This window comes from Tiliqua scincoides, chromosome 7, assembly GCF_035046505.1.
Source record: "Tiliqua scincoides isolate rTilSci1 chromosome 7, rTilSci1.hap2, whole genome shotgun sequence".
NCBI lineage: Eukaryota > Metazoa > Chordata > Lepidosauria > Squamata > Scincidae > Tiliqua > Tiliqua scincoides.
Window position 1 is genome coordinate 4882433 of NC_089827.1, and position 18481 is coordinate 4900913.

General features: G+C 41.8%; 1 protein-coding gene across 1 annotated transcript in view; it reads right to left on the minus strand.

The window, feature by feature from the left end:
- CELSR1 (cadherin EGF LAG seven-pass G-type receptor 1) overlaps positions 1–18481 on the minus strand; it is a 157783-nt gene that overhangs the window by 33404 nt on the left and 105898 nt on the right. Inside the window, exons 6-17 of the mRNA XM_066633634.1 lie at positions 14859–15016; positions 13674–13837; positions 12880–13005; positions 8948–9114; positions 8129–8314; positions 6988–7101; positions 6564–6738; positions 4873–5014; positions 3780–3900; positions 2838–3021; positions 1418–1519; positions 960–1054 (exon numbers count right to left, since the gene is read on the minus strand). Coding sequence (XP_066489731.1) covers positions 960–1054; positions 1418–1519; positions 2838–3021; positions 3780–3900; positions 4873–5014; positions 6564–6738; positions 6988–7101; positions 8129–8314; positions 8948–9114; positions 12880–13005; positions 13674–13837; positions 14859–15016 — 1734 coding nt within the window. The remainder of the gene's footprint in view (positions 1–959; positions 1055–1417; positions 1520–2837; positions 3022–3779; positions 3901–4872; positions 5015–6563; positions 6739–6987; positions 7102–8128; positions 8315–8947; positions 9115–12879; positions 13006–13673; positions 13838–14858; positions 15017–18481) is intronic.

Genomic DNA, 18481 nt, shown 5'->3' on the forward strand with positions numbered 1-18481 from the left:
GCCTAAGACCTTCATTCATTGTGGCCAAGGGAAGGCCACAGCTCAGGGGATGAGCACCTGCTTTGGATGCAGAGGACTCTGGGTTCAATTCCTGACAGCTCCAGGCAGGCCTGAGAAAGGCACTATCTGAAAACCTAGAGAGCTCCTGTCACATTATTCAGTGTAGGGAATACTGACCTAGATGGATCAACAGTCTGATTCAGTATAAGACAATCACTTACTTCGCTATACTCTGTTATGAGTAGTGCCAAAGGAATCCACCCATACTTTGGGATCTGGCTCTTACCCTACTGCCCTTTGACCAGAAGCTGAGGGTGAGGCATGAAAGGGCCTTTTCAGGAGGAGCCTGACTCTGTGAAATTCCCTGCCACTAAATGTGTGCCTCTCCTCCTGCTGTCCCTCCCCCAAACAGGCATCTCCCGGGTTTTCGTGATTTCTGGTCTTTGTTACCCCCTCTGATTATTTTTGCTGTGTATGCAAATGTGTGTTTTTGGATTTAACTTTTTCTTAGATTGTATTGACTTTAACGAGTTTCATAATCCACTTTCAGTCCTCTAGTGGGAGAAAAGTGGGGATATTACATTTTAAATCAAACTAATTGTTTTTATCTTTTGCAACCTGCCTTGAGTTCCCGGAAGGTTAAAAAAGCAGGGTACAAATCTTTTCTTTGAAATAGCGTCTGCCTATAAGCTGGAAGACAATGAGAACCAGCCCTTAATGGCCTCTGCAGAATCTCATACATGGTAAGTGCAACAGTTAAAGACAAAAACAGTTATAGGTAAGAAATTCTATTTGTGACATATGCACAATCCCAAATGTGTGAAATGTCGGGGCAGTTCTCATACAGATGATATTAGGAGACGACACTCTGCAGCCCTATCCAATGATATTAAGGGTTACTACAGCACAATGCCTGAAGTTGGAAAACGTTTCCGTTTTGCAAAGCACCAAATTCTTACCAGGATTTTCAGATCCACAAAGTCAACTGTTGTGCAGTTAAAAAGTTCAGGAGGAAGCCAGCCTTTCTCGCTGTTACAATGCCGAACAGCATTTCCTTGAAAAGAAAACAAGTGAAAAATACAGCAGCAGTTTGCCATACATCTTTGCTGGCCCTACAGAACTCCTCTAGGCTTGGCTCCCCAATTTGCGCTTTTCACCTCTCAGAGAACCAACCTTGTCTTGCCAACCACTGCCCACACTTGACCACACCAAACGTCTCTGGTCCTCAGATCCCTGCCAGTCTGCACCAGAACCTGATGATAAGTCCAGCAGTGACCACTCCACCTCTGCCCCCCTGTCCACTCATGCCTGACTCCTGGCCTGTATGACCATGCTGTCAGGTTCAGACCACCAGGTCCCCCTTTTTACCACACAGATATCACAGCAAAGCACTTAAAATTTGACAGCTGCAACTTACCAATTGCTCCCTTAGGACACGGCACAGCAGCAGGAAGTCCAAATTTGGTCTGTGGCCACCAAATGCCAGCCTCAAATGCCTTTGGGCATCCATTGTAAACCACTATAGGAGATGAAAGAGAAAGAAAGGATCTGTAAAATCACCGAAATGATAACAAGGGGGCAGAAGGAATTTTGCTTTCCTTAGGGCAAGCGCGAATATGTTGTGATGCTTTTAACCAGTGTGCGCTGGCACATGCCACAAATGGTCCCACAGGTGTGCCACGGGAGTTTGAGACAGGGCACAATCCTAACCCCTTATGTCAGTGCTTTCTAGCACTGGCATAGTGGTGCCAATGGGGCATGTGCTGCATCTTGCAGTTGGGTGTCGCTCACGGAGGCCTCCTCAAAGTAAGGGAATGTTTGTACCTCAGAGCTGCATTGCTGTTATGTCTACCTATTTTCTATTAAAACGAATGAAGGAACCTCTCAGGAACATGGCAGCCTCCACAGTGTGTGCAGAGCATGGTTACAACATGGCAACCTCCATACAATTCCTTTCAACAGCAAAATGCCATTTTGGGCGCAATCCTAACCCCTTATGTCAGTGCTTTCCAGCACTGGAATAGCGGTGCCAATGGGACGTGTGCTGCATCCTGCAGTTGGGTGTCACTCACGGAGGCCTCCTCAAAGTAAGGGAATGTTTGTTCCCTTATCTTGGAACCTCATTGCCCTTAAGTCAGTGCTTATGTCAGGGGTTAGGATTGAGCCTGGAGGGTAATTTATTAGTAGGACCCTTGGGGGATGTAACCCTTGTATCATCACAGGAATCAACAAACCAACGGGGGGGGGGGGAGGAAAATAAAACTAAACACCTCTGTGTAATCAAAACAATTACACCAGTGGCAAAAGCTAACAGTGTGAGGGGTAGACTTTCTTGATGCCCTAATATAAGTAATCCCTCCAAATGTCCTTCCAAAAATACAGGTGTGCAACACTTAATGATGGGATACATTCTCTTATCCCCGTTGTTATGCGATTAAGTCATTAAGTGAACATTCACCCCAATCTATTGCCTTTGTTGTGTAGACAGACACTCCCTTCCAGAAACAAGCTGGCAGCACAGCTATTGGAGATAGAGTGCCACTTTTTTGCATTAAGAGCCTCTTGCTGTGTAAACAGACACTCTGCTGCAGGCCATGGGAGACCTGCCTGCCTCATTAAGAGCCTCTTTGTTGTGCTTTGACCACTGCCGTATATGCGGTCTGTCATTAAGCACATGGTTGTTAAGCAGCACATGCCTGTACCAAGCTTGTGGCAACCTTTTCCACCTATTCCATTTCGTAATACGATCAATACAAGAAATGCTAATTTGCTCAATTTCTTCTGACTTGGGAGCCGATTCTACCGAGTTACATAAGCCTGGGACTATCGGGAAGTACCTTCACAGCCATGGATGGTAACTTCAGCAAATGGATTGTCACAGCGATTGCACTGTCTCCCAATCACCCCTGGTTTACAGGGACACTGCCCAGTCTCCACATCACAGGTACGAGTATGGGAACCAGAAGGGAAACAGTCACACGGATAACAGGTATCACTGTCCTGAGGTCTGTAATAGTTTGCCTGGAAAAATAAAATAAGAGGTATTAATAGATGTTTGCAAATCAGGGATGGAACATATGCCCAACTCTTCAGAAAAAGTATGTTTCAATCAGAGTTGGAAACATTTGCCAGAATAGAACTGGATTTGAACCTAAGAAACCTGATTTCAAGATGTATGTTAAAATAGAGATTCTGTAAATACGAGATTCTCGTACCTCTATGCCTAATAAAGGTTTATTCATTCCTTCATTCCAATACCACTGGGCTACGAGGTCTCAGTTTCCTATTCGGTATGACTAAGACTTTTGTTGAAAAATATGATCAAATTAAGGACTGTCCAGTATTTTACATTTGAAACTCTTTAGAAGTAAGAAAAAAAAAATTCCTTTCTGTGTACAGAAAAATCATGTGGTTGGCACATACATGTGTGCATGAAGCAGACATTTTGCTCATTTCAAATGTGACTATGTGCACTTTTAATCCAAGTGTGTGGAGGACTCTGGGTTTACTGATCATGGCAACAACCAACAATAATCTACAAGATGCCTGCCATCGCAGCCACCTTAAATAGAAAAAGTTCATATGACATAGGGTAAGAGTAAACCTGGCCAATTTGCAAGAGAATATAAACATCCGTTTCTTGGAATATAACTGTCAAAACTGGGCTTATTAAGAGGAATATAGAAGATGGGAAGAACATTACTTATCTAATCTTGAAATGTCATTTATTTATTTAGCTTGAAAATTGGTTCAATACAAGTGAATGCACTTTTGCTTACCTTACACCGACACTCTCCGTTCGTCTTATTGCAGTCAGGATCAAATCCCTTACTGATCTCACAGTTACACGGGCCGCAAATGGGATTTCCCCACCAGCCTCTCGGGCAAGGCAAATCAATTCTACAAAAACAGCAAAATGGGGAAGGGGAAATGGAATCTCTTTTAAGTTCCATGTTGAAATTTTTTTAAAATTGTGTTCTCCTGTAAAGAAACCACGGAGGCATCACTTGTCCTACTGTAATTACCCAAGTCTCACTGAAATATTTGTGAATTGATCTCAGCAGCATAACCTATATCTTCTACCATACTGTAACAGATGAATAAATATTTTAATATATAGTCACCTTTAATACAATTCTGTGAAAAAATAGATAGGGTAAGTAGGAACGGGGAGCCCTTTCTCCTTATTATAATAATTTTTTTGAGAGAGAGAGAGAGAGAGAGAGAGAGAGAGAGAGAGATGTTGACAGAGTTCGAACAAAGGTTTTTTATTTCCAATAGTAACTTCCAATAGTAGTAAGCTCCAATATAGATTACAGTAGCAATTATTATTATTATTATTAAAAATACTTATATGCCGCTTTTAAACAAAAATGTTCACAAAGTAGGTTATCTAGAAAAATAAATGAAAAGATGAATCCTTGTCCCCAAAGGCCTCACAGTCTAAACAAAAACCAAAAGGACACAAACAATACACCAGGAAACTATGCCACTATGGAGCTGCTATGGAGACATGCTATGCTAGGTTGAACAGGGACAATTGCTCTCCCTTTACTACCATATAAATGAGCCACTACTTGAAAAGTGCCTCTTATTCCAAACAGCAGGACTCAATGCTATTTATAAATTGCAATTATTATTTACACATAACATGGAATATGTAGTACAAACGCATATCTTGAAATATTTTTAAAGGGACTTTTTTTTAACATGATATGAAACAAAAGGGGGAAAAAAGATTGCAGTTAGGCTAGCCATACCATGGATTTTATTGAAGGCAGCTTCTCCTCACATCAGAAATCTTTACATTAACAGAAGAGATGGGGGGAGGGGCTGAGAAAGGCAAAGAATTAGCTAGTATCATTTGCTCACTTGCTCTCGCAGTACTGTCCAAAGTAGCTCTGCCCACATTCACAGGTGTATCCGTGAGAAGAACTTGGTTTACGGACACAAGTAGATACATGTTCACAGGGGTTCAGGCTACACACATCAACGCAGTCCGTTCCAAAGTACCCTGGGGAGACAAGGTTGTAGACATATAGCAACCACTACATAATTTGGGATTTGCATGTCTCAGGAAGTAAATCTATTTTATGCTTATACTCTAATAACATCTCTTGGGTTACAAGTCAATTCTCTTCCCACAGGATGCTGTCTAGAAAGACTGTAGTTAACAATACTGTGGAACAGACTTTTTCAATTTGCTGCAGCCCCATTTGGGGGCCATTGAAACATTTTGCCGCTATTGCTTAAAGTGTTAAACATAGTGAAATGTATATTCTTCTGGATGTTTTGAAAATGACTGAAGAGTATGCCTAACAGCAACAACATATCACAGAAAAGAGAAAACAACTAAAACCAGCGGTTTCCGATTTGGGGCTCAAGGCAAAACCTTGTGTGAAAGAAAATGAATCACAAGAGATTCACTGGAGATTTATGGCCCAATTACACCTGTGGTTCCATTAAAATACATAATCATAATGCCTATCAGAAAGTCCACTGATTTTATAAACTATTTGCAGCTGGGGGGAGGTCACCTGAGGAAGTGGGCCAAGTCACATTTTTCAAATGCCCTGAAAACACAAAGAAAACAAAACTCCATGCAAAATAGGTTGCTCATGGAAGCGAGCCAGGCGCCAATTTTTTTTAAATGAATGGAATAATTAACATAAAATCCATGCAAATCCATCCATAAAATTACTCAAACTGTTGAGGTTAGTCAGCACACAATGAATGAATAACAACTGGTGATGGGCAGAAAAACAGCTCTCCATCATTATAAGCAATGAACACTCTATCAGTCATAAAATCTGTACCATTCATTCAATCGTCTTGAAATTTGGAATGCAGTAACTAGGAGCCCAAACTTATCCAATTTTCCAGTGCTGGTGCAGCTATCCCAATGGGGCATACATGCATCCTGTGGTGTAGGTGCAGTCACAGAAGCCTCCTCAACTTAAGGGAACATTTGTTCCCTTAAGTTGGGAACTGCATTGCAGCCACAGTGGTGCTGGAAAGTTGGATAGGATTGGGCCCTCAGTCATCACAGTCTGCTCTTCTGTTGTATGATCACTGCAACTGTTACTATAGTCCTGCAAGTTAGGTGATCGATGCAAAGATATTCTAATCTTTCACCCAAGAAACACACACACACAGGCATGCTATGCTATCATGAACATAACCTCCTTAATATCTACACTCTTGCCAAATTCTTTTCTGACAGGCTTCCTGTGCCCTTTAGTTTTTATGAGGCAAGCAGAAATTCAACAGGTGTTGGTTTATATCTATGCATCTATATATGATCATCGGTCTTTGTGAGCACCCCCCTTTTAACATTTTCAGCCTACTTTATCTCCCTCATCTCTCAACATCAGATTTGGAAGGATGGGGCACACAGAGACCTAGTTACTGTTTGTCAAACCTGAGATAGACTAGATGGGCAGTTTGTGACTGATAAAATGTTCAGGGCTGACAGTGGCAGAAAGCTGTTTTGCCCCACCACCGTAATAATATAGACACTCCTGTGCCTGGATAATGTCTTGCTTGCTTCAAGCCATCATTACCTGGATCACAAATACACGAATAGCTGTCCCAGTCATCACTACAATAGCTATGATGGGGGCAAGGGTTGAAATCACAGGGGTTGTTCACTTCGCAGCCTTCCGTCACATTAATCTTGTGTGCCTGTTTCATATTCAGTGTAGCTACGTTTGTAGATGTTTCCCCCATTCTTACTCCCTAAAAAGAGAGGAAAGGGCAAAAACAATGGTTAGGGTTCCAACCTAAGAAGCAATGATGTAACTGCAAAACAGCTTGCCTCACCAAAGAGCAAATCAACCATGAGAGTAAATGGAGTGGAAGTCAGATTTGTACTAAGCTAGTTGCAAAAAAACACATTGACACTCCCAACAGATAAGTTCTCAAAAGGAGAAAAGAACTTTTCTCATAGGCCACGTATACTCGTAAGTGGCTAATTTCGGTTTTCACCTGCAAACAGCCGTAGAAGCCGTGCTGCACTGAGAAATCATCTCCAGAGACACCTCCCACAATAATGCTTTTCATTTTCAGGCCAGGCAACTGATTTCCAATCTGTACAGTGCTCTGAAAAAGAAGAACAGATCAAAAGGGATTATTGCTCTCCTACCTACAAATTCCTGGTTACAGTGTTTCACTGATTAAGCACACAACGCTGATTAAAAGCACATTCAAGGAGTAAACCAAGAAACACTATTCATATTGTGCTTCTGATAAAGCACCCCACAGATTAAATCCAATTGCATCAAGGTCAGATTCAAATAGTCAGTTTTTTTAATTCTGTGACTAGTTCAGCAGTCATAGAGTGGAACAAAATTTCCTTATGGAATCCATTGTGCAATGAACTCTGTGTAGGGTTCCCAGATACAGAGGGGGACAGAGTGCCCACACCTTTAACCATTGTATAAAAGAGGAAGTTTGGCAGGTGCAGCTCAACATGGAAGGGTTTAAAAAGTTGCACCTGCCAAAATTCCCTTTTCTATACAATGATTAAAGGTATAGGGACTTTCTCCCCCTTTTATCTGATAACCCTAACTACAGAACTCTGGAAAAGTTGCACAACTTGGCTTTCTGAAATCTTGGTGACAGGGTATTCCATCAGGCACTATTTGCAGAAAAAATAGTTTTCTGAATCCATCCTAGAGGTAAGCTAGCAAAAAAGGGACTTGTCTTGCTATAAACAGTTGTGGTATTACCCAGTACAGGTTGAGCATCCCTTATCCGGATTGCTTGGGACAGGAAGGTGTCTGAATTTTGGATTCGTCTGTATTCCACAATAATTGCATAAGTACTGTAAAATGAGAGTGAAAAAGCTTCCTCTAGCTTTTTTCACTGTTACCCATAAGGTTGTCTGCTGGCATTTTTCCACAATGCCTGTATAAGTACACACCACAGAGCAGAGAACTTACAACCAGTACCTACACTGTACGTGGAACTGAGCACAGAGCTTCTAGTGTTCACACTACAGAAAACAAGTCTTGGACAAAAATGTCTGGATTTTGGAACAGTTTGGATTTTGGATGTCCATAAAAGTGGCAATCTACTGCCCTTTCTGGTCTCATTTTGTTCTGAAAGATTATGGATATCATCTCACCTGATACATTCCATAGTCCAAGGAAACAACAGCCAGGTACTTGATGTCTTTGCCATCTTTCGCACTCTTCAGCTCGATCAGCAGGTGATGCCACTCGCCATCGCTGATTCGGGATTGGGTCATTTTCAAGCTAGCTACCTGATTCTGCCCATCATAGACTTCAAACACCACGTACTTGTTCAGTATCTGTTGAAAGCAAACATAAATTTTATTCACTGCTTTAAAAAAAAAAAAAACCCCAACAAACAAAACCCCCAGAAATTTCATTTAATTCTTTTGCCAATTACAATTAACCATGCCTAGGTTCTGAACAATTTTTGTACCCATTTGGGCTTTAAAACTTGCAAGGGAACAAAGGCTGTGCATTCCAAACCCTGTTATCCTTTTTTTTTTTAATCATCTGGGCACACGTGTCTCACAATCAATGTTAGAGAAATAACGTTTTTCTCTCTGTGACAACCTATATAATTCTGATTCTTAAAAAAACTTTTAAGAGAGGAAACCAACTGCAAGTTGCCAGGATGGTATAGTGGTTCTACTGTTGGACTTAGACCTAGAAGGTGTGCTCTGGTTGCATCTGGAGGGTATAACTCAACCCACTCCACAGATCCTGTTATCTGAAATTTTAGCATCAGTGGGGGTTTCGGGAATGGAATCCCGTGGGTTTAGAGGTCGAACTGTACTATCACATAAAGCTTTTGTGTTAACAGAATCAGAAGAGATGAAACCTACTACTATTTAACAACACAAATTTAAGTTTAGCATTATCTATAATTTAAAGAAAAAAAATTATTGTTCAAGTTAATGGTCATATTGTACCTGAATGTTGATCTTAGATGATGCTTCTGCAGTTGCTTGCATCAACATGCCACTCACTTTCCGGGTTCTGAACATGAGACCAATGTACCACGGCACAGATATGGTGACATCAAGATCACGCCAGATTATGATGCTCTCTCCGGTGAAACGGTGAGGGAAAGGCATTACTGTAATGATTAAAAATAAAAAACAAAAAGTGCACCCTTTCAACTATCAGTTTTAAAATAGCAAAAAGTTGAATTGCTTATCATTACATTCTCAGCTACACTGGCTTTAAAGAAGAAACTGGCTTTAAAGAAGGCCACAAAAAAAGACATTCTCAAGAGTATCAGTGCACTACAGTAGTCAGTGTATACACTATAGACCAGATCAAGGCATTTATTTTTCATGTTCTAGTTTTGCATCTGCAATAACATAAAAGGATTACTCAATAATGGCATCTTCCCCTTGCAATCTGAAGTGGTGCAATCAATTCTGCTGCCTGAGGGCCCAATTCTAACCAATTTTCCAGTGCTGGTGCAGTTGTACCAGTGGGGTGTGCACTGCATCCTGTGGTGGGAGGGCAGTAACTGGGGCCTTCTTAAGATATGGGAACATGTGTTCCCTTACCTTGGGGCTGCGTAGTGGCTACGCCAGAGCTGGAAAGTTGGATAGGATTCCGCTGTCTTGTGTAGACAAGACAAGTAGACACAGCCCTGGAGAACCAAGTTCATTGACTGGCAATTGCCACTTACTTGCACTTTCCTGGGATTGAGAAATAACCACAAACATCTCTGGAAAAGCCACATGAAAGCATTACGCTGACATCAGAATGATAACTGTGCAAAGACAAGGAAGTGGTATCTTGGGGAGAGAGACACTGAGGGTGCAATCCTAACCCCTTATGTCAGTGCTTTCCAGCATTGACATAAGGGCAGTGCAGCTCTGAGGTAAGGGAACAAACATTCCCTTACTTTAAGGAGGCCTCCGTGAGTGACACCCAACTGCAGGATGCAGCACACGTCCCATTGGCACAGCTATGCCAGTGCTGGAAAGCACTGACATAAGGGGTTAGGATTACACCCTGAATTACTATAAGATTCCTATCAGGCTGGGGATTGATGTGGTGATCACTGTAGGCAACACTTTGTCAGAGTTTATCTCAGATACTTGACTCAGATTAGCAGATTCAGCCACGCTAAGGTTGCACTGAGATGATAGCAGTCTGAACGAAGCAGCGGTGGTAGTTATGATTATTTATATCCCGCTTTTCAAGAAAAAAAATTCTTAAAGCAGTTTATGTAACAAATGGAATGAGAAGATGGTCCCTGTCTCAAACAGGCACATAATTGGGGGGAAAAAAAGAAGCATATGCAAAGAAATAGCAATGGGCATTGAGAGGACCACTATGCTGGAATATACAGGAACAGTTAAAATTCTCCTGGGCTACTTTCCATGCATCTCAAGCAGTAAGCACATTTCTGTGCAATCAATACAACCCCTATTTAGCATAGCTACATGGGAAAACACACAGAACCAAAGTACAGGTATACTCCCATACCTGCAGAGGACCTGTTTCACGAACCCCTCACTGATACGGAGGATGCTATAAAAATAGAAGCCTCCGTACCCCTATACCACACTTACTGAAAGGCTGCTGAAAGCCTGAATGCTTGATGAAACTAGCTTTAACGCTAAACAGTAAAAGTAAAACTGATGGTCACAAAGTGTTTGCCTAACTGGAGCAGCAAATCCTAGTAGGTTTGCCATAAAACTGATTTGTTCTATTATAAATTTGATGTTATAATAGGTTGGATAACAGGCAGGCTGGTCCCAGTTGACAGTGGAAAAGAAGCATAATTTTTAATGTTAACACTGGAAAAGCTGTTAAATCAAAGTAAGAATTTTAGGTTCAGGGTTTTTAATAGCAGTACAGTGTACAGGGCTATCAAGTAATAGGCAGTACTGCCTATCAAGTAATAGGCATGCCATAGTGTTGGATCAGCTCTGTTTTCATGGCCTCAAGTGGGTTGCAAACAAGGGGTGTTACTGCAGCCTACCAGGTGCTTGATAAACCCTCCTTTTCTTGGCCCCAGGAGGCCTGCAAAAAGAGGGGCTTTACAAAGAACTTGGTGGACCAAAATATATACGGGATGTGACATTCACAAGTCAGGGGTGTGCTGCTGACAGGCCTGTTATAAACTGTGAGCATGTGCAGTTCTCTCAAGTGCCTGGCATTCAGCAATTCCCACCCGTTCGACTTTGGGTTTACCTTTGTCATAATTGCTAAGAATTCTTTAATTGACACTAGTTGTTTCCCTTTATACACTTCTGCCCCACAGACATGTTACGGGAAAAATGTAATTGATTTGGGGCCTCCTGGTGATAAAATGAATCAACTATTTCTCTAAAGTGGATTTTTGGCATGAAAAGTAGTTACACTACACAGGACTACGAGTTATGCATCTGCAGGAGCTGAATTTATGAGAAAGAACTGCAAAGAGGGACTAATAACCTGCTATTTAACACAAGTCATAATAGGTTTCTGACTCATGTCATTAGACCCGCTGTTAGAAGGTGTTTTCAAGCTCTTGAGTTGTACAAGTACCAGTTTCTGGGTTTAATGATTTCTTTAAAATCATTTCTTTAAAAACAACAGTGTTTTAGCCTTTTTTTTTAGTTTTAGAGTTCATTTTAGCCAGACTCAAAAGAAAACAGCGTAAAAGAGCAACTCTTCTAAACATGCAATTTTGTTTACACTAGCACAAGTGATGGTTGAACCATACACTGCCCTTACAGCAAACCCCTCCATTTAGCCATTTCATCACAAGTTTCTCTCTTTACAAATAAGTCTATAATGGTAGACAGCAATCTATGTGCCAGAGGTTTTGGGGTTCTTTGGAAATTTGTCTGGGGTTTTTCAGTGAAATTATCATTGGTAGCAGACAGGTTTCCCTGAAAGACAACATGCCACTGTTGATCATTTTTCAGTTGTAAGACACAGGTGTTCCCCCTTATATTTTTCCATTCAAAAGGCAAAGCATCTAATGATTTGGGCAGTTAGTAAATATTAATCTACCCAGGCAGCAAAAGAGTGTTGAGCAAATTCTGTAGGGAACAATCTCAGTTCAAGGGACAAACTATAACCACTGGACTATGAGATAGGACTAAAAAAATATTATATGGCAAAAGTTACCTGTCATCAAGCTGGATAGCTAATGAAGCCCTTAATAAGAACATAAGGTGAGCCTTGCTGAATCAGGCCATGGGCCCATCAAGCCTACCTTCTGGTACCTCACAGTGGCCCACCAGATGCCTCAGAGTACATAAGACAGTAAGATGCTTGTATCCTGCTGTCACTGCCCTGCATCTGGCATTCAGAGACAGGCTCTCTCTAAAACCAGAGACAGTACACAGTCATCATGGCTTCTAACCTGTGATGCACTTCTTCTCCATCAATCTGTCCAATCCCATTTTAAAGGCATCTAGGTCAGGTGCCATGAAAATTTCCTATGGAAAGGAGCTTGACGGAATAATTATATGCTAGGTAAAGAAATATTTCCTTTTGTCTGTTCTAACTCTTCCACCAGTCAATTTTACTGGATGTCCCCAGTCCTGGTGTTGTGCGAGAGGGAAAGAACTTTCCTCAATCCACTCTATCCATCCCATGCAGAACTGTGTATATCTCAATCATGTCCTCCCTCAGGAGCCTTTTTTTCTAGACTAAACAGCCCCAAATGTTGTAGCCTTTCTTCATAAGGGAGGTGTCCCAGTCCACTAAACATTTTAGTTGCTCTCTTCTGCACCTTTTTTAGTTCCACTACATCCTTTCTGAGATGTGGTGACCAGAACTGAACCTGGAAGGCTGAAATGCCTGATGTTGCCCTGAAACTGCCTGTAAGTTGCTCATACGTTAAGGGATGTTCTACAGACTAAATGTATAAATTGCTTACCTTGCTCGCAGTTTTTCCCACCATACTGCAATGGACACTCACAGGTATAGGTGTTCCATTTGTTCACACAAGTGCCTCCATTCTGACACCAATTGGTGGTACAGTAGTTCTTCTGAGCCGAACAGCCTTGAATGCCAAAAGAAAAAGTTTGGTCCGCCTGCATCTCCATGCTAAAAACAAGCTGTGGTTATCTCACAGTTGGCCTTCTTAGTTCCTGAAACTCTACTCTTGTGAACTGTAAGGAGGTAAAGTCCTTAACCCAGGAGGCTCCATGATGAACTCCGTAGCAATTGGGCAGTTTCTCCCTTTTTCCCCTTTATTCTAAATTGCTGGAAAACCCAATTTTGAAACTTTAAGGAGTTTTTAAAAGCGGTTACTTGTGAGCACAAGGGAGGGTCAAAGGACCCTCCAGAGGCAAGAGGAGCAGAACTTGCCCCCAGAGGGGGTGTGGGGGGCCTGCGGATAAGTGAATCCGCAGTGAATCTGCGGGGCCAATCCGCAGATAAGTGAATCCGTGGATAAGAGATTTGCAGATATGGCCCCCCCCGTACTTGTTAAGTGCCACTTAATCCACAGAGGGCTGAAACTGTGTCACATAAGTGATTAGTGAATTGCTCCCTTTGAAATGCTGTCACTAGTCCCCCAGACTTAAAGGAAGATAATGCTTTCAAACACAAAAAGTATAGTACTGCATTTTTGTTGATGTACTGAGCATCAGTTGCTCAGTACATCAACAAAAATGCGGTACTATACTTTTTGCTTTCCTTCCTGAATTGTGGGGGAATTATGTATACCTGCAAGAGTGCCATTATTAGCTATATAACTGGCCATGTCGATTGGTTTGCTGTCAATGGACAGGTTCCTCATGCAGCCAATGAACTGTCTGTTGTGCACAGGAAAATCTTCAGGCAAGTTTGGAACACCTCCAAGGAGCAAAGGGCCAGTTAGATCCAAAGACCTAAAGAAATCAGAAATCAGGCATAATTTTTCTTCAACATTTAGCATATTTTTTAAAAAATTATAAACTGCCTTTCTCACACAGATCCAAGGCAGAGCAGAATAAAACATTTAAAATGGAACAATAAAATAACATCCAGAGAGGGCAGAGTGAAATGACAATAAACCATGGATATTTAATTGGCTTATAATCAAATTGGCTTATAATCTCCCCTGGGGGCTGGGGATAAGAATAGGCCCTCAGTTTGGCTGTACTTGTCGTAAGAGGCGACTAAACAGCCACCGGGTAGATGGGACTCGTCAGCCTGGGAAGGCAGCTCATCTGAGAGAAGGAAAACTCTGATCCCAAACCTCCACTGCCTTGTGGCTACATCCAGTTATGGAAAAGGCTTCAGGAGTCAACTTCGAGGCAAAATCTGGAGCCGGAGTCCCTGAGGCAGTTCATGGCTGAACAAAGTCACGTTCTGGCAACTCCTGCGACGCTGCTGGAACCAACCGTATTGGCCTCTGCCTTTCCATTGGACCATTTCAGCGACATGGAGAGGGGGGATTTGCTGCATGGGTAACAGCCTATCCTTCATACCTACTTTACCCAGGCTTCGCGCACTGGAGAGGACACTCTGTTCCAGAACCACCATTCAGAGCGTGACACCATAGTCTTCCGAGACTGAAGGATGCCAACAACCATGTATAATCAAAGGGATTACATACCATGTAAAAAAGAGTTTGTGACAAATCTCTCTAGTACTCACATTCAGAGAGAAGGTATGGTCAGTCACCCAGTGATATCCACACAATCCAGTGAGATTGCCACAACCCCCTTCGGCACCATAATGAACAATTTGGGAACCACTTCTTTAATGCATACATTTAAACTCTTGTTTAGTACGATCACATTACACAGTAAATTTATAGCTGACAATGAATGATCTTAAGGACTGCCTGGAAGGTGCAGAGCTCTCACGTCCTTCATATCACTGCTGAACTTTGTGTAAAAAAAGCTTTAAAAGTCAGCCTCTTACTTTTTTGAGCCAGTTTGAGTTCCCTGAGCAGCACATGAGTAGTTTCCAATGAAGCTTCCAAAACGCACAGCCACTGCAGTGTCACAGTCATCCACAGTTACTACTGCCACTTTTTCCCCTGAAGGTCCATGAGGAATACCTAATCTTCCTATGTTGGGCTTCCAGAACAAAAAATAAATAAATCAGCAAATCTGTAAACATTTCATAGAAAAACAATACAATTGTTAGACAACAACTTTATAAACATTTTTAGTTTATATCCAATTTTAGTTTAGATCCAATTGAGTTTACAGCAAGCCTTCACTAAGTTGCGTAAGCCTAGTCCGCAAAGCTGTCTGCAAAATCCTACTTGCTCATTCTGTGGCTGGTGAACACACTGCAGTTACTCAGCTGAACATGTATTGACTAATATAACCCTGAACTAATATTATGATTCAACAGTAATTAAAGTATGCAAAGTAATAGTGTCGTTATTGCACAATTTATTTAATTCTAGCAATCAGAAAACAAGTTCAGTACATGAGACCTTGATCAAAGATTCACTCCAGTGAAATCACCATAGTTTTAAGCTGTGTGTGTGTGTCTGTGTGTGTGTGCTTTGAAAAGCTATTTCCTGGTATCAAGCTGCCCCCACTAGAGACATTTTTTTCCATTTCCTCCTGACTATTCTTGTAGCGATCACGTACCTTAGCAGCTCTCCACATAAAGTTCTTGACACCTCTGAAGTGATGCTAGTGCCTAGTTCTCCCAAGGAGCAAACAGGGAAGTAACCCTGTCTCTGGGTTGTATATAGTAAAACTAGAGGTCAGGGAAAAAGCCTCCTCTCTGATGCCCCACTATGAACCCCACTAGTCTCTGAAGTGGCACATCCCAGACACTGGTTTACTTCCTAATCTGTGAGAATTAGGTCTCTGAAAGGTCTTATTACTCAGATTTCTATAACTAGTTACCAGCTCCTAGTTCTGGAGCCTGAGGCAGTATCCTAAAAGGTGTCCTCCAATACTTCTAACATACCACAAGACCAGTGGTTCTAAAGTGTGCATTGTGGCACCCTGTGGTATCCTGAGACACCGGGGTGCTGAAGGACAACCGCTGCCTAGCAGCTCTAGTTTGGGAGATATGCCATATCTATCTAAGCTGCTGATGTGCAAATGATTGGTTGAATCAACATCTAAGGTGACTATACTGTATCTCCAAAACTAGAGCTGACAGGGCAAAAACAATGCCATTTTTGGAATCTATTATTATTATTATTATTATTATTATTATTATACTTTATTTTTACCCTGCCTTTCTTCCCGAAGGGACTCAAGGCGGCTTACAAAACAAGGTTAAAACAAATTAAAAACATAATTTAAATACAGATAAAAAACGTAACATATCATAAAAACAGTAGTCAGATAAAAACTAGTCAGGTAAGAGAATAGCGCAGCAAATTAGAAAAGGATCAGGCCTGTGAACAGATGTTAAAAATATATATATATATATATTAAGAGATGTTAAAAAGATGTTTAAAAAGGCCAGGAACTCAGAAGGCTTGTCTAAACAGAAGGGACTTCAGGCCTCACTGAAAAGCTTCAATCAATGCCCCAAAGATATCCAAAAATAGGTCTAAATTTTAAGGGACCAAAATGCGTGTCGGGCTGTGTAATGTAATTGCGTGTTTCTTCTTCAGTGAAGAAGCACTGCCACTTTTTTTCCTTAATCAATCTTTAACCAGGCCCCAGGAATGGCGTCCAAAAATATTTTGGCATCTCACAGGACAAGTTAAAATTCCTCTGTCCTTCATCAGATCATTGAGCACTTGATCATCACAGCCCCTCCTTGCCTCCACTTCTCAGTGCCAACAATTTGCTAAGCTCATGCTTACCCATATTTCACATCTACCTCTGTCCAGGTGACTGCTCTCCCTTGCAGTTTCCTAGCTGCCTCCTTTAGAGTGCCTGGATCTCCACCTTTTTTTCCCCCCTTGCTCCCCTGCCCTGGTACTCCTGAAAAGCAGCTGCATACATCTTACTCTGAAAAGCAAAATTCCTTTCCATAAGCAAGGAGAGCAAAATTTGATGAAGTGCTACCCTAGGTAGCCACCTAGTGGTGAAACCAGCCCTGATTCAAACGTGACAGCAGATTGCTTCTTGGCTGACTCAAACCAATCTGGGGGAGTACAGAACGCGTCGCCTGCTTACAGAGCATCCTCTGAACAGCTTCTCTCCTAATTTGAGTTTTAGAGTTGGAGCCAGGACAGTGGAAATATATTTGTTTTGCTGGTGAATGCTCTGGCAGTGAGTTGTGTCACTGTCTTTTGCAGATACCCGGTTGCAAAATGCATGGATACTGTGGTCAGCTGTACCTGCACATTTAATTTTACACTTGCCATTTTTAAATAAATGGAAGCACCAGCTGAGGAAGGTTTAGCTCCGTATTTTAGAAAGAGAGAACAGCGATGTACAAATACGTTCAGTGTTCCCAACAGACACGGTCCAAATATATTTTGAACATGGGCACTTGCTTTCCAGTGCAAGGCACATCACAAAAATGTAGGAATGCTTTAAATTCAAGGAAGTGTGCATGGCTGCATGACTTGGCCAGTAGCGGAAGGAAGGGGTTCCCACTGTATAATTTTACAGTCACCTCTGTTCTGGAGAGCCTGGCTATGATGGCTTTCAAATTCTTTTGTAAGAATGTGTTCACTCACCCAGGCTTACTCTATTAAAACCCCACTTTTGCTGAAAGCCATCATTCATTAGCAGGTAATATGCAGTCACTTTGCAGTCAGGAGCAAATGTTCAGTGCGGTGCAGCTGAATTTAGCAGCATGACTGCTATTACAGTATTGTTAATGGATGCTATTCAAACAGAGTCCCTGCTTATAGTGCTGAAAATGTACTTCTTGCCGACTTTCCACATACAGTTTGTACGGAAACAGATTGTGATTCAAGCTTCAAAGACAACATGCTGCTAAAAAGAGATGGAAAAGGAGCACGGGTGAGTAGGAGGAGCAAAGGACTTAATTACTAATAACTACCCCTAAATGACCAGTTTGTGTTTTCTATTTATTTCATTTCAAAAGTGATAGCAGGAATAGCCAGGTGGCAGCCTGTGAGCAGCATCCAGAAGAAGAAGCCAAGGCTGGCAGATTCCAACCAGTTTCTGCACATTCAGTTTCCCTCTTCTCTGTATCTAGTAGCTCATGCGGGTGTTCAGAACACTTTCCACTACATACAGAAAAAGTGTTCCCCAAACTCACACATAAGCCACCAGGCTCAGAATAGAGTGGACGATTTACACAAAAGCCAAAGAGAATGCCAAGGCCTGAATGATGCCTACTTCCTGTGGGTTCAGTGAGGCTTCCTATTCTGTCCTCCTTGCTACCTAGAACCAGGGTTGGTTTTAAGCCAATTGGACCAATTGCTCCCTGGTGTTAGATCTTGGGAGCTCTTTATTCGCATTCTAGTAAAATTCTGCTTTGCGTTTTGCTGATTTTTTTTTTTAAATTTTGTCATCATTCATTGGCAACCTTCACCGCCTGGGAATACTGGGTGCTTTAGGCCTATACCATAGTCTTTCAAGACTGAAGGTTGCCAACCATTAACTTTGTAAGTTGTCCTGAATCATAAGACAAGG